The 19,575-nt window shown below is 46.4% G+C and overlaps 1 protein-coding gene across 1 annotated transcript in view; it reads left to right on the forward strand.

The window, feature by feature from the left end:
• Window positions 1–19,575, forward strand: part of DENND2C (DENN domain containing 2C) — a 56,359-nt gene that overhangs the window by 16,766 nt on the left and 20,018 nt on the right. Inside the window, exons 2-7 of the mRNA XM_081194692.1 lie at window positions 11,005–11,957; window positions 13,009–13,157; window positions 14,204–14,310; window positions 15,591–15,761; window positions 18,735–18,831; window positions 19,426–19,470. Coding sequence (XP_081050818.1) covers window positions 11,164–11,957; window positions 13,009–13,157; window positions 14,204–14,310; window positions 15,591–15,761; window positions 18,735–18,831; window positions 19,426–19,470 — 1,363 coding nt within the window. The 5' untranslated portion in view covers window positions 11,005–11,163. The remainder of the gene's footprint in view (window positions 1–11,004; window positions 11,958–13,008; window positions 13,158–14,203; window positions 14,311–15,590; window positions 15,762–18,734; window positions 18,832–19,425; window positions 19,471–19,575) is intronic.

The following is a 19,575-nucleotide window of genomic DNA, read 5'->3' on the forward strand; positions in this document are numbered from 1 at the left end:
GTGTTGGGAATTAGAAGACTGCTAAATATGTTGTTGTTGTTAATTACATTTGTATACTGCCCTGTACCTGTAGATCTCAGGGCAGTTCACAAGTCGAAATAGTTCACTGCAGAGGTAGGGAACCTGTGCTGCTGGATTACAGCTCCCATCATCCCTGAGCATTGGCGATGCTGGCTGGGGCTGATGAGTCCAGCAACATCTGGCAGGCCACAAATCCCCTACCCATAGTATAGTGTCATGTGTTCAGCTGGAGGCAAAAATGGCAGAGAGCAGCATGTCTGAGAAGGGGTTCATGTTTACTCAATCTGATTTGTTTTATGTATAAATGTTTCGCTTTCAGTACATGGTCTACCAGTGCTCAGGAAAAAAATACAAGGTTTTGTTGCAAGCCTATTCCAATTGATATGATTAGTCCCCTGGAATAGGATTCCTCAAAGTGGAGCTTTGGATGCCATATTAGTGATGGTGGGAAGCACAGTGGATGAGAACAGGTTGTGTTGGATAGGCTTTAGTCACTGCACAGCAGGGTAGGGTGGAGGAATTTGGGAACATTTAGCTGCTTTTGTTCGTTCTTCTACAGTTAGACACATTTCTCAGAGGCAGGCAATCTTTCCTTCTCTCAAACAGTTAAGCACCACAACCAAATCTGAAAAGGGAATCTCAAAAAGTGACTTGGAAAGCTAACGTGGTCACAAGGAATCAATTTGTGCACATTCTGCTGGCTTTTGCAATTGCAGCCTGGTAATATGAGACGGTGTGTACGTGTGTTAATGCTTTGTTCTGCCATTCTGCTGTGATAGCAGGATTGCTGCAAGGGAGGGTCATGCAGACGCAGAAGTGCCTTCATTGGGTGGGCTTGACCTCAACAATGAGGAAAGCAGCGATAGCCAATGATGCTGGCAGCAGTCTCATTTTGGAACTCATGGCTTCAGGAAATTGAATCCTTTTGGGAATTTTCTCATGGAAAACATTTGAAGTGTGTTCTGGCTTTCAGCGCTGGAAAGATATTAGAACTGCCTGTCATGTGGCAAGACCACTTCTCAGCTGCCTTCTTTCGGGCAAAGATGTCAGGAAGGGCATTCTGTTTTTGAGACCCCGCACAGCTGCAGGTGGGTTGGTTGTTGTTGTTTTAATGCATTGCTGATTCATCTCCAGATTTGTGTCATCATTGTTGATGGAAGGCATCACCCATTACTCATTACTGCTGCTCAAAAACCAGCAATGTGAGGCAAACCTCAAAAAGTGTTGGGAAGCTTGTTTGCTGAAGCATTTGAGAATGAATTTGTTGTGCTGAACCTGATACATTTTGAGTATGATATAACTCAGAATTGAAGACTATGGACATTTAAACTCTCCTGCACATGATATGTCATTAATTTGAGAGAGACTTGTCTTCCCTTCCTCATGAAGACTCCGCAGGACTGCATTCCAATTAAAGAAATTTCAGTTGATTTAATTATATGAGTTAATTCGTTGATTGATCTATAGACCAAGGATGGAGAAGCAGATAGTGTTGGGTTACAGCTCCTTTCATCTGTCACTATTGGCCATGCTGAATCAGATTGATGGGCCTTGGAGTTGAAGGGCCACTAGTTCCCCATTCCCCATCCCCATTTATAGATTAAATTTGCATATGGTTAAAAATAGTATGTTTGAAATTAGAAGCATAACTTCCATTGGGCTATATCCAATGAAGTTGTACCATTAGCTTAAGAATTTCCACCTGTTCAATGGTATTTTGTATCCCCTTCCCAGTTTGCTCCAAAGGGTGAGGTATCTGTTCTAGAGGCGGGGAGGTGAGGAGAGGAGATTTGCCTGCACAAAGGAGAAGTCATTATGCTAATGGAATAACTTTGTTGGCTATATCCCCCCTTTTAAAGTAGTGCATAGATGTGACTTGGGAGAGGCATTCTCTCTCATGTGAGGGATAAGGGGGGTGCCTCATTTAAGATGTAACATTTGTGATGGATATATTAGTATTTAAACATCTGTAGATGGTTTAAGCTGGGGGTCCCTTTTTAGCCAAATAAATGCTTCATAAGTGATTAATTAGATGAACTGATTGGCTCTACTGCTGCTGCAAGGAACACCCAACTACTGCAGCAAAGGAAGGTGACAAAACCAGCCCTCATTTGGCATCATTTTTTTCCTGCCTTTAGGACAGGAAGGCCTAACTTTTCATACCAAGTGAGCTGCAAAAGTGTTTGGACATTGAACCCACAGGCCACACACTGCCTTGTCACATGGGGCAGGGGGTTGAGGCCAAAAATTCACACCTCCCCCTGCCTTCACACTGCCATGCTGGTAAGTGAGGCCCTGGACTTTGGGAAGGATGCTCTGGCAGTGTCCTAGAGCCCTCTCACCTCCTTTCCAAAGCTGAGAAAGCACTGAGGAGGCTTTGGGAAGGAGAAGGGAGGACTCTGACCCTGTCAGAGCCCTCACAGCTCCTCCCCGAAAGCCAGCACCTCACTTACCTGGCTATCGGAAGGAAGTGTGAAGGTTTGGAGGAGGCATCAAGTGTTGCTGAGGGCCACCCAAAAAGGCCTCAAGGGCCGCATGTGGCTCTTGGGCCATGTGTTGGACCACCCTGCTTTAGGAGAACATCAGTTGCCAGCCATGGGGGACAGGGACAAAACCAGCTGCCCAGTTTTCCAACATCAATAATTTCCCATATGTTGATTTTAAATGTTTGTTATTTTTTGTTATTATTTTATTTACTTCATTTATGAATTGCTTCCAATGAGGCATTCTGAAGCAATTTACACTTCAATAAAAACATTAACAGAACAACTGCATACACAGAAATAGCTAAAACAATACACACACACACACAGAGTCATACCTTGGGTTACAGACGCTTCAGGTTGCGCATTTTCGGGTTGCATATCGCGCCAAACCTGGAAGTACCGGAACGGGTTACTTCCGGGTTTCGGTGCTTGCTCATGCACAGAAGCGCTAAATCATGCAGAAGTGCTGAATCGTGACCCGTGCATGGACAGACACAGTGCTGTGGGTTGCAAACATGCCTCCCGCATGGATCACATTCGCAACTCGAGCGTCCACTGTATATATGTAGATAGATAGATAGATCAGAAAGCAAAGTCCCCACCGGAACACCTATATTCAAAGCAGTGATGTTCCCTGCATAGAATCATGCCAGATAGGGCTGTAATTTTCTTAATTAAGGGAAAATACAGTCATAACCTAGATGACTGGCTGTTGTAATTTCTCCATGGTATTTCAGGAAGCCTAAGTATTTAAGAGCACAACTTCAGAAAAACCTATCTATGCCACAAAACATTGTAAATCAAAAAGCTCAATGTTGTGGAATCAAAGCTGAACAGGAAGCACTAGGTTCTGTCTGTCTGAACAGAACCTGAACATTGTAGTCTCTCTCTCTCTCTCCCCCCTCTCTCGGGCAGCAGCATTTCTTGGTATGTATCAGATTAATCTGGATTACTTTGTCTCCAGGAAGAAACCTGTTCTGAACCAGCAAAACTTGCCACAAGTTTCTCATCTGCAGCCTTCAGCGAGAAGGTCTGAATCTGATGCTCTCTTTGGTGCACTTACACTGGTCTTCAAGCTGGATGAGCCATTGAGAAACATAAGCAGCCAATCAGTCAGTTGGTCATATAGTCTGTCTGGCAATGGTGCTTCAGAAAGGAATCTTTCACAACCCTATCTGGATATGTCTGGGATTGAACCTGGCCCTGTAAACTTTTGCGTGCTAAGATTGTGCCCTACCTCTGTGCTACACCCCTTTTAAAATTGCAACACCATTATAATAGAAGGAACTTTATTATTACAGCTGGGGTTTCCCCACATGGAAACTAACATAGGAGATATATGACGGGGTGGGGGGGAATCCCTGCATTAGTTAGTAAAGAGACAGGACGCTGATATAGCTGTATCAGCTCTTGTTCTTGGATTCTGATGTATCTGTTATATATCTGGTTCAGCCTCACCTCAATCTGGGAGGGTCTTGCCAGTTGTTAGAATAAAAAGTTGTGGGTCAAATATATGGGGTGGGGAACCTGTGACCTTCCAAATGTTGCTGGACTCCAGCATCTATCAGCCCCAGCCTGCATGGTGAATGGTCAGGAATGAGGGGAGCTGTAGGCCAGCAATATCTGTAGTCCAGCCTTCAGACTCGGAAGGTTGCAAAGTTTGTAAAAACATTTGTAAGGTTGCTGCTGCTTAGGGTGTCCTATTGAAGGAAATATCTGAGCTGCATCGCTCAGAAAACATTTGGGAGAGACTGCATTAAATTCTTTTGGAGCGGTTGTCTGCCAGTTTGTCTGACTGCATGTTATAACAGCAACGCTCCTTTAAAATCAAAGACTGGGTCAGCTGCTCTCTGCTAAGCACATTACCAGAAAAGAAAAGTAGACAAAAGTCACTTGCCTTGATGGCAACCACAACTACTTAGTCTGCAAGCCTGTGCAAGTCCAGACATTAGAGTTCTATTCTTCGCATTGGGTGTGGTTTAATAGACGCCCATGCAGGGCTGTGCCTCAAGCAAGAAGAATAGCCAGCTATTTTAGTTAGTTAATTCTCAGAGATAGATGGGAATGTGAGGGGAATGTGAAGTATTTGGGAACCTTATCGGTTTCCAAGAGTAAATCACTAAATACGAGTTGAGAAGCCTGCTTTGAGAAAGAAGTTTTTCCTAAAGTTGTGAACAGCCAGGCAGTCAAGGACATGTCATAGTCTGGAAAATGTCCTTGAACAGAGGACAGCTGAAGAATAGAGGCAAGGAGGTGCCAGAGGTTCCTCATCCCTCCTGTAGATTTTGGGTGCAACAAACAGCCTGTTCTTTTTTCTTTTTTTAAGCTGTTAGAGTCGGGGCGATGGGGTTGAACATGTATCGTGTGCCCAGGTTTCCAACAGCAATTCCTGTAGGCTAGTTCCATCTTGGAAATGATTGGTGCCTGCTGTTTTAAGTGAGCTGCTTTGGGAATGCATATGCCAGGAGCAATCCTGGAAGTTCTCCCCCACCACTGCCAGAGAAAAAGGGTGGAAGACTTATGTGCAAGAAGGAGTTGGGTAGAGAAGGGGAGCACCAGTTGGGGGTCAGTGGTGGCTTTTGCCTTGAGTAGCTGAGACTGGCTCTATATCTAGGGCTTCATTTGTGCCAGGGTTTAGCCCAGTGCCAGAGCTGGGTTTTGGAAAGAGTGTGAAGTAATGCTAAGTAGTGGCTGTGAGCAGTTTCCCTTCACTAGTGAGTAAGCACAGCCCATCCACCCCACTCTCCACCCACCTACATGTGCACCAATCTTTATGTATCTTTCCTTTCAAAAGACGATTCAAGGATGCTGGCTGCCTGCAGTTGGAGGAATGGGAAGAACTTGCTTATTAAACCTAAACTCCCCCTCATTCTGCACATTTGCTGCCAAGGAGCTGGGCTTCCACCACAGATGGTCGGGTCTTCAGCCAGTACAAAGCTCTGGCAGCTCTCTTTTTAGAAGTTGGCCACACTGTCAACATAAACCGTGAGCATCTTGGTAGAGCAGCCTTCAACAATCTAGTACCTTCCAGATATTATTGGATTACAACACCCAGCAGCCCCAGCAAGCATGGTCAGTGGTCAGGGATGATGAGCAACAGGTTACCCATCCCCACTGCACTGATTCCTTACTGAATTGATTCCTTGCTGGTATTCTCCAGGCAGCTATGCAAGAGGAGGAAGAGGGAGTACTGGGTGAGTAAATGATAGAGGGAGGCGAGAGACAAGATGGAGAACTAGCATTTGATTTGCTGGTGTGCTGATCTGACAGTTCAGCTGTGATGATGGGCTTGCTGTGCTGTGCATCTTCTTTTTGAATTAGCATCTTCTTTTGCCATATTGGAGAACTCTTTGAGGACTCTCATAAAAACAACAGATCCCAGGATGTATTAAGAAATTATAGTATCGTTAAACCGATATAGTTAATTGGGATGGGGAAAAACAATCGTAGCTGGCGTGTGTGTATTCTCAGTGGAATTACTGTATGTGTATAAATGTTGCTGCTGCTTTGCCTTTGACAACATTATTGAACAAGGAAGACCCTCAGTTTTCTCGGTGAAACTGAAGTAACATATTTTGGTGGCAATTAGAAGAGGATCAAGGTCTAAATATATTTCGGTGAGAAGAAAGGCTCCCCTTTCTTGCTGAGTTCTTTGAGAGTGTGGTACAGGCCACTTGCACTGGATCAAGCCCCATGCAAAGCTAAGCTTTGAAACTGTAAGGCTCATATGAGACACAGATGTGGCAGCTCTTGTTTTTGCACAAGATCTATGAGGCTATATCACGTTATTTTTTTAAAAAAATGATGTCCTGTGTTGTTACCTGTGTGATGTGCTGCAACCTGTAGGAGCTGAACCTGCTTTACATGGTATTACTACTTGACTCAGCTTCTCACACTCAGCTCCAATCAGAAGATAAGTTAACAAAGATCCACGTTGGTGTTTAAGCCATAGTAATTACCACCACTCTACTGCATTTATATCACTGTAGGTACGCAGGGAGAGCTAATTATTGCATATTAAGAGCACTGTCCCTGTAATGTAGCATATGTTTTCCTTTGTTTCACATGGCTTTTCAACCTTTGATGATGATACTAATAAAAATACTTAATATTTACTTTAGGACAAGGGTGGGGAACGTGTGGCTCTCCAGATATTGTTGGACTCCCAACTCCCATCAGCATGGCTGATGGTCAAGGATGATGTGAGCGGTAGTCCCACAACACCTGGAAGATCACAGCTCCCCCAGCCTCCCCTGCTTTCAAGTGCTTGAGCTGTTTCATGTACATTAGCTTAGTAATCCTTACCAGAGCATTGTAAAGTAGGCCAGTGTAATTATTCCCATTTTGCAGATGTGGGTGGATGGAGCTGAGACTCGGACTACATATTATCTTGACAAATACATATTTCCAAGGTCATGTTTGCTGAGGTAATGTGGGGGTAGAGACAGCATTTGCATGGGGTGTTTTGGTAGGAGAGAGTGCTGCTTCCCTGATTAAGTCTTACAGGATTCCCCGCCCCCTCAATCAGGCTTGTTTCTGGTTTTGGACCCTGGGCAACTGCCTAATAGGGACTGATGAATTATTATCAGGGAGTATCTATAGTGGGAGGTCTGACTAACAGCAGGTTCAAATGCTTATGGAACCTTTGACTCTGCTGAAGATGTCAGCATGGCAGAATCACCTCCATGATAGCAATAGTTGGAAATTGCTGTAGGATGCCTTTGCTGAATAAGGTGTGCTTGCTTCCGTCTTTTAGATGAGGCTGCTTCCCTTCAGAGGAGGACAGTTGGGAGGGAAGGCAACAGAATGGGATGGGGTGAGAGAGCAGAACTTACATGTTCAGCAAAACAACAGCAACATATCATAAAATTCTTTCTCTACTGTAAGCACTTCAAGCTCAAGCAGCATGCCTGAATGCTCCCACATGTAAAAACAAAAACCTCTTCTACACAGAAAGATATATCATCACATTCCCTGATGCCAAACTGCATGCAGTACCCCTCTTTTTAAAAGTGGAGGAGTATTTTTTACATCAATAACACATATTGATAGGACATCCCTTCCCACAATATGAAATGGTACAGTCTCTGAAGGTTACCTGGTTTTGCTGAGTGTATAGATTAGCCAGTCTTCATTTTGTGCCACTTTTCTAGGCACAGGTATGGGCTTTTTTAAGCTTTGTGTCTGAGTGTTTGGTGGTTTTTTGTTTGCAGGCGCTTTCCCTAGGGAACCCATGTCTTACCACTGAATCAGAACAAATGGCAATCTTGTTTTCTGCAGATTGTCTTTTGCTATGATTCAGCAGTAAACTGAGGGTTTTCCCAGGGAAAGCGCCAGGACGGGTAGAAAAACCCACTTGGACATGCAGCTTTAAAGTGCAGATGTGTGTTTGGAAAGTGTGGCACAAAATGAAGTCTGGATGAGCCCTATGTCTGGCTCTGAATGGAAAGAACAGGATGGAGAGAATTTGTGCCATATTACCGGGGAAGGAAATGGCTGGGCAATGTCTTCAGGCAGACAGGCAACATGATGAACATTTTGGGGTATTTTGCAAGAAGTTGGAGGCTGTTCTCACTATTTGGGTTCCTTTATTCGTAGTCTCTCTCCCACCGCCACCCCAGCTAGCCAGACCCCCTTGCTTCTCTTGGGCTCCGTGATCTCTAGAGATGTCAGCAGCTGTTCCTTGGGGAGGGGGGAGAGAGAATTATCACTCAGTGCCAGCCTGTTACTTTGGGGAGTGGCCACATTGCTGCTGCTGCTAATCAAGGCCACACGAGGGTGTGTGGAAGAGGCCGACTCCCAGATGCTCAGGATGCTTTGAGGCAGGCCTATTTATAGTAATTTTCTGTGTAGGACTGGAAAGGAACCTCCTGAAACCCTGGAAGGAAGGGAGCCCCAGCTGCTTTGCAAAACAGCACAGCCTGATGGAGGAGGGGAAGGGCTTTCTTTGCCTGTCAGGGTGGGTCTTGCAAAATGGTGGGCATTTCCATCTGGGTCAAAGCACCGGGCAGCAATGTGGGCAGCAATATGGGTAGGTGTGGGGTGCCTGTCAAAAAGTAAAGCTAAAATTCAATGCAAGGAGTTCTCCACAGACTGGATAGCTCCCACTGTCTCTAATGCCCTTGTCCTAATCAGGACTAAATTAGCCATGGCTCATCCTAAGGAAAATGCTGGGGGTCTTTGTCATTTTAGAACCCCCATCATCAGCACTCATCTATACAAGTTTCTAGAGCTCCCAGTTAAAGAGGGAAGCTTGGAAACGTGATCTGTGACTCCTGAAGTCTCTGAAAGTAGGAACCTTTCTGCACCTGAGGCTTTGCTCAGTTCCCCCTCCAGGTCTCTCTTGAGTGTTGGTAACAACCTGGTAGCTCTGTGAGCAGAGAAAGGGCTGCTGGCTTGAAGACCTCTGCTGCTGGTTTATGCCACTTCTGGTGGGTGGTGCAGTTGTTGTTGGTTGTTTATTTGCTGGTGTCAGAGAACACTTGCACTGGTCTTGTCCTATGGAGATGGGAAAATATTATGGGTGTTTTCTTCCTGCAGTGTTGTGCAACTGCCCTGGAGAGTGCAACCACAAAGATATATATTAGTACCGGTAAGTATGCTGTAGCAAACCCCAGAACACCTGGTGCTCTTTCTTCAGTTTCTTTACCTTAAGGGCTTACAAGAGCATCTTGGGCAGCCTTCAGAGGATCTTTACTGGGATCTGAAGCAATACTGGGCCTGGGAGGATTCTTTCACCCACCTGTGCAAATGATGGGAAAACACAGCAATCGCCCTGTCATCACCATGCAGGGTGTGGGGCAGACAGAAGCCTGTGAACCAGCTCTGTTGGGTCCAAGACTCGCCTCTGCCACCTCCGCCTGCAGTGGCAGTGGGTGGGTTGCATCACTGTCTCGACCTGTTTTCCTGTTTGTGAAATACAGACAGCATCAGCCTCCAGCTGTGCCTTGGGACTCAGGAGGCCTTGTTCATCTTTTCAGCAAGTGTGCTGAGTGTTGCTGAGCAAAAGAAGACTGTGGTTGTGGTGGGATTTCATACTGAGGAAAACCCTGTCCAGTCCAAGCAAGCAAGCACAAGCACTTGTGCAAACTCTGGGGCTGCAGCTCGTTCTGTTGTAACTTAGTCGCCTTTCAACCATGGTGGTTCAGATGCCCAAAATCTGATGGTGGCAGAGGTGCTGCTTTCCCACTGCTCCCCCCCCCCTCCTGTTGAGGATCAGTGGTAGACAGAGCTGGAGTGAGCATGGGTGGGGCAGAGCCAAAAAGGAGTGAGTGGGGCCACCCCTTCTCTCTCTTTCTGAAACCCCCTTCTCTCTGTGTGTCTCTTTCCTTCTATCTCCTGCCTTCCCCACCCCGCAGGCTGCCAAGAGAGGAACAGATCACTCTTGCCAGTGGTATGAATTGATTCCTTGCAGAGAATTCCGCCCCCATCTCCTTTCAGCTTCTCTCTTCCATATCCCACTTCTTGCCTACCCTCCCTCTGGGCTCCCCCCTATTGCCCCCCTCAATTAGACTATGGGCTGCAGTCCCGTCCCCCCCATGCAATTCCCTGGCTATATTCTGCCTCCATTGTTGGAGGCAGTGTGCCCTTGAATGCTAGTTGCTGAGAATTACAAGTGGGAAAGTGGTGTTGTACTCAGGTGCTGCTTACAGACTTCCCATAGGCATCTGCTCGGCCAATGTGAGAACAGGATACTGGACTAGACAGGCCACTGGTCTTTTCAGCAGGCTCTCTTTATGTTGCCCTCAGTTCTGCAGCCACCCAATAATATGCAGTGAACTAGCCAGAAGTTTCATTTTTTTTTCTTTGCCCTCTCCCTTTTCACATTCTATTCTCTTTACTTCCTGGATTGAAAGAAGAAAGGCTTTTGCATAAATACCTTCACAGTAAGAGCACCCGATAGGTTGTAACAGCAAAAGGAACATAGAAGCGTTCTGTAAAATGAGAATAATAATGACGTTTCAAAATGCCAAGTGCTGTATTCATTAAAAGGGTTGAATATGTAGTTAGTAGTTACGAAAGGTGGCTGGGTGCAGAGTTTCACCTGGCTGCTTAATTTCTAGATCTGAGGGAAGCTGAAATGGGTGAGGTATTCAAAGCCAATCCCTGACACAGCTTGGAAATGTTAGACTTCCGTTTATTGCTCGTGCTCAGGAAGTTATTACCTTATGTGCAGAGGCACACATTTGCTTTGGTTATTTAGGTATACGCTTAAGCTTTTAAGGTATACCTAAAAATATAAAATGTGTGAACAAGGCAAACATGTGGACTGTACACTTGTCAGAGAGCTGGGACAGGCTGGAATTCCAGGTCAGGTGTACATTCAGTTGGAAATCTGGGTTTCCTGCAATGTACAGAAAGACCCTTGGAGTAATTTAAACAAACCAACAAACCAAGAGTGTCTTGTGACACCTGATGGATGGACTGGTTGATTGTGTCCAAAGCATACGTTTTGCACCCCTTCTGATGGATGTCCCGTTTCTCTCTTTTTCTTCAGGGTGCCGTCAGAATATGTTTCCCCTTTCAGCACAGTTGTTGGATTACTTTCCGAACTGGATTTGACTGGAAACCCTCAGCATCTTGACTCTGGAATTACAAATCTCACTTACTGCAACTGGGAGGCAACGTGCTGTGATGTGAACTTACGTTGCCTGCCATGCACCCCACGGGCAGCACAGATCCTGGCTTTTCCCGCACTGCTGTGCAAACCCTGTCTCGTAGCCACTGCCGGAACATAAAACAAAAGATTTCTCAGTGGGAGGGTCGGACTCAAGGGGGTTGCCAGGAGGAAAGACAGAAGCCTCAGGACTTTGGGGTCAAGTATGGTCAAGAGAGCAGGAGACAGACGGTGGGACTTGGGCACAGCAGGCATTCAGAAGGACTAGCAAACATTCAGAGCCTTGGCTTAGATTTCCGGGAAAACTCTCGCCTCTGCTGTGTGACTGAGGAGGAAGAGGAGAGGCTCCAAGAGGCTCCAGAGAGCCCCTTGGTTGAGCAGCTCCCCAATGGTGTTATATCTGAAGGAGAGGATGAGGCAGACTGGCAGGGGGAGAGGCTCCCTCCAGGGAACTTCTACACCTCACGGGAGCTATGGAAACAGATAGAAGCCCTTCCTCCCGACCAAGTCCTCGCTCTGGCTTTGGACCTGAAAAGAAAGCGGGAAAGCTGTGGCTCAACAGAGAAGGAGCTGAACCTGGCTCCAACAAAGAGCTTGGAGAACATCTACTGTGACGTTGAAGGTCAGGAGGGGCGACCAGCCATCAATCCGGTACCCAAACCACGAAGGACTTTCCGATACCTGTCTGAGAAGGACCACACAGATTGCCCTAATGGAGGCTATGCCGAGAGGAAGGCGCCAGAACGTCAGTCTAATGGTGGCTGTCCTGCCTCAACCTCCTATGATACTGGGCAGAAAGTGGTCAGCAGAGGAATCCGAAGCAGATCCAAGAGGTGGGTGCCAGGTTGATCTCTCTGGTCCTCTTATGCAAGTAGGTAAAAGTAAAGGACCCCTGGATGGTTAAGTCCAGTCAAAGGCGACTATGGGGTTGCAGCGCTCATCTCGCTTTCAGGCTTAGGGAGCTGGCTTTTGTCCACAGACAGCCTTCCGGGTCATGTGGCCAGCATGACTAAACCGCTTCTGGTGCAACGTAACACCGTGACGCAAGCCAGAGCACACGGAAATGCTGTTTACCTTCCCGCCAGAGTGGTACCTATTTATCTACTTGCACTGGTGTGCTTTTGAACTGCTAGGTTGCTGGAAGCTGGGACAGAGCAACAGGAGCTCACCCTGTTGCGCGGATTCAAACCGTCAACCTTCCAATTAGCAAGCCCTTGAAGCCCAGTCTAAGCGTACTCTTCTCTCAGTTCCCCCCATTCATTCTTCCATCATCAGGAAATCGGAAAGGTTCTCCCATCTTTTAATATTTCTATTCGCAATTGTAACAGAAAAAATGGGGGGGGGAATAGATTAAAAAAACAAAAATAAATTTCCAGCTGACTTTTCACAGAAAGAGTATTTCATCATTCCTGTTTTAGTATACATTAATATAATCAGTCTAAATAGTTGTCTAAATGAAACTGACTATTACAACCCATATGTTCAAATGTAGATGTATATTGCACTACAACTCCCATCATGCCTGCCCACTGGCCATGCTGGTTGGGGCTGATGGGAGTCCAGCAACTCCTGGGGCAGGAACAGGTTTCCCCATCATTGCCTTAAGGCATGAAAAACAATTTCTGAGAGAAATTATGTTAAAAATGATCTCACCCCTTTCTATTGTCTTTATACGTTCTGAATGGAGAAGAACTGAAGACAGAGCTGCATAATACTACTTTTTCTAAAAGTGCAGTTTTATGCTGGAAATTCTCCAAAAGGAAAACAAACATTTCAGTCAGCTCTAGACAGGGGCAGCAGCCCTTTAACAAAACATAGGAGATGGGCATGTTATTGCTTGTGAGGCTTGTGTGATGATAAGGCAACTCTATGCTTTGTTTGCAGAAAGTCCTTTGAATTTGAGGACATCCAAGGTTACCGAAACCGGCTAGCAGCCATTGAGTACCAAAAGCTCCATGAAGAATTGAATGGCACCACAAGTGTCCGCCTCTATTGCACGCAATCGGAGGACAACCTCTATGAGGACATTATTGGTATGTTGCAAAGTTCACTTGGAGGAAATGAATTGTACTAGTTTGGAGCCGACCTGTTGAACATGTTTATAGATGCCTGTTTGTAGAGTGATATAAAATACCACTTCTCTGCTGCAAAACAGCAAATTGAACAGAAGCGGGTGTGGGGATTTGCAGAGCATGCTGCTGCTTTGTGCTTTCTTCCTCCCCATTTCCTTTCTGTTAGTTCACAAGTAGGCACCCTATGGGCCCTCATGCCATTTTATGCAGCCCCCAAACCTGCTCAAGCTGCCCCATTCTTCCATCGTATCAGAGTTCCTTCATTTCCTCCTTATTTTTCCTGTTTTCTTTTTAAGTGTCTCTTCCCCCCCCCCATTTCTGTGTAGTTTCAGAACAATTTGAAGGGCCACATTTTATCTGATAGAAATAATTGATGTATTCTCAGGAGCCTTTTCCTGGTTGTACAAGCTTTGAGAAAGGAATGTTTTCATCTCAGCTCTCTGAGAACAAATTGATAGATTTCTGATGTTTTGTGTGTTTGTGTGTGTGTGTGTGTGTGTGTGTGTGTGTGTGTCTATAGCATACCAAAGCCAGAGAGTAATCATTTTCAAAACAGTAGCTGTATTTTTCTGTTGTACCAAGAAAATCCTGTGCATGACCTTTGACATCTTAATGACAGGTGGGTTGTCCCTCCCACCTGCCAAGTTTTGCCTGTGTGGTTGGGCTTCAGCTCCACAGCAGGACTGAACCCGCCCCCCATCAACCAGTAGGTGGTGAGCTGAAACCTGCTATCTGCAGCCACTGGCTCTGTGCATGAGTTCCTTGCTACTTGCTTGCGTAGCAGAACAAGGTAGAATTCACACCCTGCCCATCAGCTGATTGACAGGTGGCTGTGGTTTTGGAAAATGGTCCTTGTGGGCTGAATTGGAACCCCTGGTGGGCCAGGATTGTCTTTTGGGCCAGAGTTTCCGCTCCTCTGCTATAGACATGGTCCCAGTTTGTGCCTTTTGTTGTTGCAAGCATGTTGGTATTCTGCCTCTCTCCTTCACGATACTCCCTTTTCCTAGATCCTGCTAAGGAGAACCTGTATGAAGACATCAAAGTGAAGCCTCTCTGGAGGATCCCCTCTGCTTGGAAGCTGCCTCCTGCCCGGAGCACCATCAAGCCTCCCAAGGTGAAGGTCCATTTCTCAATGTCTGTTCTCTGCATCCCCACCTAAGGCTGGATTTTGTCCCTGCACTTCACAGGAATTCAGTTGACTAAGATGGAATAAGTTCAGACATGCACAGACTCAGTGGCGTTGAGCTAAGTGTTTGAACTGCTTCCATTGAAAGGTTTTGTGTGTTTGGGGTGATTGCAAACCTGTGACACTGTGGCTTTGACCACTCTTGGCTGTTATTGACTGAAGATTGCACGTCTGTGAATTCACCATTAGAGAGTAAAATGCTGCTTCGCTATGCTGTGTTAGCATTAGCTTGATCTCTCCTTGTCCGAAGACAATACTCTGCACTCCCCACGCAGGGAACAAAAGAGGAAGGGGAAATTTGTGCATGCATGCTGAAGCGCATTCACGATCTGTGGGTTAGGAGCATACCTCCACACACATGCGCTAGGGTACTCTTTTGGGGAGGGGAGCTTGTGCTGCCTGGGGATTAAGCCATATGCCCAGTATCTACAGCACCACAGGGGTCTTCGTAGCAGTGCAGGGGAGGCACTTTGTTGCCTAAACATGTGCATCTGTGTATGCTTCCCTTTTCAGACCTCCTACTCACTGTGATTTTACCACCTATAAAATAGGGAAGTGCATTTGTTCAAGACTGAAAGCTGACGCTTCTCCATCCCTCCCACTTGTGAAGGAATGAGCCTGAGGCGCATTCACAATGCTAGCCTTTCCCATCCTTGTGGCCCTCCAGCCCTGAGTTGTTGGTCTTGCTGGCTGGGGCTGATTGGAGTTCCAACAACTTTTGAGGAGCCAAGAAAAGGTTGGCAGGCACTTAAAGCCTGTGTCCTTGGTTCCCATTATAACTGACTTGAAATGACACCCACCCCCTGCTTCTCCAGTGACAAATCAGGGAGATTGTGTTAGCTGCTATTTTGCCCCAAAATGATTTTAGGGGAAGAGGACAGTCACTAAGCTAAACAACTACTAAATGCACAGGTGTGTAAATCAGGAGAATTGGGCAGGTGGTGGGAGAGGAGGCAGGCCTAATTAGATTTTCCCACTGCTCAACTAATGGGACTTTTCGACCTGTGCTCTTCTCCAAACCAGGGATTGTTCCCATGCCTGTTAGACACTTCTACTTCATTGTCACTACCATAAAAAGCAGGCAGCCTATTTGCAGAATTCTTGTTCATTATTGGTGCCTGCCCACATTCAGCTTAGAGGGAATCACTTTCCTAGTGAAACCTTTTCACTCTCAACCATGTTTTTATTTTATTTTTGGTTTTGTGCAGCTACCCCCGAAGCCACACTTCCTTCACCGCAAAACCTTGGAGCTAAAGACCACAAGGATCTGCCTGCGTGGGAGGCTGCCAAAGGACACAACTCTACCTGTTACGCTGACGGAGTGGAAGTTCTTCAAAGCAGGCGAGGCTGGAAGCAGGAAGAGGAAGAATCTACCTCGGGTGAGGAAGCACGATTCAAAACTTTGAGGGTCCCACCCCGGGGGTGGGGGGTGGGGGTGGGGAGCAGCAAGAGGAGCAAGAGTCTTTTCTTTCTTTCCCTGCTCATGCACCACCCCACTCAGCTCTGGGAATGGTCCTGAGCATGAGGAGATCTTCACCCTTCCTCTGCAGCAATGCTGAGCAGTGATTTGAACCTAGTTCAAATCTAGGTGCAAGTTTCAGCTAGCTAGTCCTCCTTGTGGAAGCCCATGCCTGAATTAATTCCACTCCTTTGTTTATTTGGATGCTGCTGTCCTGCTGTGCATAGACAGCTATTCAGGCTGATTAGCAAGTGGGCACAGGCAGTATGTGGCAACGTGCAGTTAATATGCAGCTAACCCCCATTCACTTTGGAAGTTTAATTCTGATTTTAAACAAGTGATCAGTGCTGCTTGTAAAGGCTCAATATGACCCTGAGTTCATTTTATTCTGCCTAGGCTCATGTAGCTTATTCCTCTGGAGTGGCTTACTCCGGATTTAACATTTTAACCTCCAAAGTGTTTTGTGGCTTAAAGCTGCTGAGCAGTTTATTAGGAATGAGACAGTTCCATAAAACTTGAATATCATTTTCCTGATGTGTTTCCTGCCGCTCCCTCCCGTGGGTGAGTGAGTAACAGAGATGCATGACTGGTGTAGTCGGCAAACTAAGATTCGCTTCTGATGCTGCCTACGCACTGGAGAAATTGGACTCCTGTCCAGCTAGGGGTCTTTTTATATCACCTCGCATGCATCTGTATTTTTAAAAAATCAGTGCACAACACACACCAGTTCTCTTGGTAACCCTACAGTAAGAAAGCATTGCAAAAAAAAGAGATGTGATTCAGATATTGTTGTCTAGCTAGGGACCTGAGCAATAAAAGCTCCCAATTCTGGCATCTACTTTAGGCCAAAGGACTGAGCCGGCCCACGCAGCCTAGTAAAAATCTCTTTCTTCTGTGGCAGAGGGAATTGGGGGTAGGAGGAGGGAAGGCTAGCATATTCCCCAGGCCAGACTTGTTGCCTTTTCCAAGTGTTACACATCAGCATTTCTTGGAGTGTGCAAAGATGATTATAAACGTTGTGCCAAGAGGAATGATGAAATGTCCCACATGAGTGCCCTTTGTCAGACAGAGACCCCTAAACAGCCTCCAAAAGTAAAGGAGTAATTTACTGACAGGGAAAATGCATGTTGTTCTCTCACTCTGAACTCACAAGATTGCTGGAGTGATGCCCAAACACACTGTGGCAAAGAATCTTGGTCAACCCCACCAGAGAAGCATGTGCTACGTTCCAGCATCCTGACGCCATATCTGCAGCTCTCAACCACTTTTCCTGGGTTCTTGAAGCTGCTGACAAATGTGACAGCCCTGTGACTGCCAGAGTTTGTGGCAGCTGGCTTAGAAAGTGTGGGGCAGGGAAACATGTTTCCAAACCACAGTGCTTCTGTGGCAAAAAAGGTGTGTGGAAAGTCTCAGCTACCTGGCATGCACACACACCCCTTCTCCCCTTTGGCATTTTGCATGTTTCGTCTCAACAAACACCAGTGTAACTGGGCTACCATTCGCTACAAGTGTGAAGTAGCTCTCAGATTAAGATCAAGGCTGGGAAAACTCTGCAGGAGCGGAAGAGAGGCAGGAGGAAATGGATGGAGGAAGTGCAGCGCTTCCTGCAAAAGGGCAGCAGTGCCCTCGGGTTGTGCTGCACACTATTGTGCACCGCCCTGGCCCAGGAGCAGCCGAGCAGATTGCTGCTGCGGTTCCTTCTTCCTCTGCCCGCCTGACCCTGCTTGGGTTGCCGAGGTCAGGGAAAGGGTTGGGACTGTGAGCAGATTTACCTGGTGCTTGCCTCTTGCACTTGTGCATTGCTGGTGGTGATGGGAACGACTGGTCCCCACCCTGTGGCCTGTGCTTGGAATGTCGAATGCATTCTTAAAGTCGGGCAAGAGGGAACTTGGCCTGCGTGCCGCGCCTTTCAGGCGGCAAAGCAGTTCCACAGGAGATGAGAGCGCCAGCAGGTTATGACTTGACATGCTGAGCCGAAGAGCTTTCTGTCTGCCTGTGGCTTGAGACGCCTGATACTACATATGGAACTGGATGGGCTTGGCTGCTGCTGCCACCACCACTCATCTCTTAGTGCGTGGGTTTTTTTAGAGCAACATAAAGTAGGTAACTCAAAAAAGGGGCACCCAGTAACTAAGTGCCTGCCTGCCTGCCTCCAGATATGAAACTATGTTCCCCTCTCTTTTATTCGAAGGGTCAGTCCTTCCCTTCATTTCCAGGACCAAACTGTTCCTCAGTCCCGGCAAGGGAGGTCCCTTGCTTCCATTTCCTTGAGAATCTGTGGCCCTCCAGACATTGTTGGATCGTGGCCAGCAGTGATGCATGAGGGGGCCAGAGCATCAGTGGTTCCCCCTCAGCAGTAGCACATGAGCAATCAGATTCTAGAATGGTGAACATAGTTGTAATGGAGCATGAACATAGATTTTCATGTTCCTGATCCTCTAAATAGGCACACCTTTGGAAAGCCAAGCCAACCTATGTTATGAATCTTGGGTCTGTGTGCATGGAGTTGAATGTGCCTTTGCGCAAGACTGTAGATGTAACAAACACTTCATGCTACAGAGTACTGTGGGAAGTTCTCTAGAGGCCCACAGGTTTCACTTCTCCCTGTGACCTGGTCCCAAGATCAGGCCCATGTCAGGACTCCTAGTGGCATGTATATCCAGTGTCCATATACATCCCTTGTTATCCTTTTCAATTACACGTTTGTCTGTTTCTTCCGGAGGCCAGATGATTCAGTTTGCCATCTAGATGGATCCTTGACATGGGTTTGGTAGCTGCCCACCTCAAAATTTTCCAACATGGCTCTGTGAATAGCCAGCTTTTACAATCCTTGTCTGGATACTTGGGAGACATGTGGCCCCTCTTGATTTCCACTTTGTTTTTTGGGTTTCAGCTTGTGTTGAAGATTCAGGAAATCTTTGACTCCAAACGAGGGAAGAAGAGGGTGAAGTTGGTGGCCCAGACAGGAAAAGAAGTTTCTCCAGCCAGAGGTATAGATTTTGAGTTATATAAAGTTCTACTAGTCAGATATCCAAACATTGGTGGGGATAAGCATGTATTTGCCAACTCTTGAGTATTGATTATGTTTAATATTTGCTTACTCCTTTTTTATCCTGCCCTTCCTCTAATGACCTTAGGATAATGTAGAAGGTTCTGTACTAAAATTGCAGAAGAATAAAGTAGTCCCTGGTTTTTTAAAAACTGTGCTACTACGTTTTTCTATGCGGCTTTTCTTCCTGGCATGTGCTGAACTGCCTAGTAAAGAGCCATGTGTTCTTTGTGTGACCTGCATTTTGCAAATCAGCATTGTCAAGTTGCCTAGCAGTGCTAAACAATTTATGGTGATGCTTCCTTACATTGCACAACATGGAAGATGCCTCCTCAAAACCATATGATGAGTTTTATTTGCTTTGTTTAACACTTGGAGTGTGTGTGGCAGCAGATGCTTTTGCCAGATGTTGCACCTGTGCCCAGCTTTTGGTGCCCTTAGGCCCATGATGGGTCATTAGTGCGTCAATTGCCTTCCAGCATTTCCTATTCCCACCCAGCTGGGAAATTCTGATGGAAATTCTCTATCGTTTCAGGTGAAACCAATGGGTATGACAGTGAACCGGAGAATCTGCCAAAAAGTGAGTGAGTCACAAGGGCTGAGCCAGCTCATGGGGCATAATTATAGCTGCTGGATCACCTGCTGGTATATTTACTAGAAATGGCCAGGCTGCATATAGCTTCTG

Source organism: Podarcis bocagei (assembly GCF_964188305.1).
Source record: "Podarcis bocagei genome assembly, chromosome: 5".
Lineage (NCBI taxonomy): Eukaryota > Metazoa > Chordata > Lepidosauria > Squamata > Lacertidae > Podarcis > Podarcis bocagei.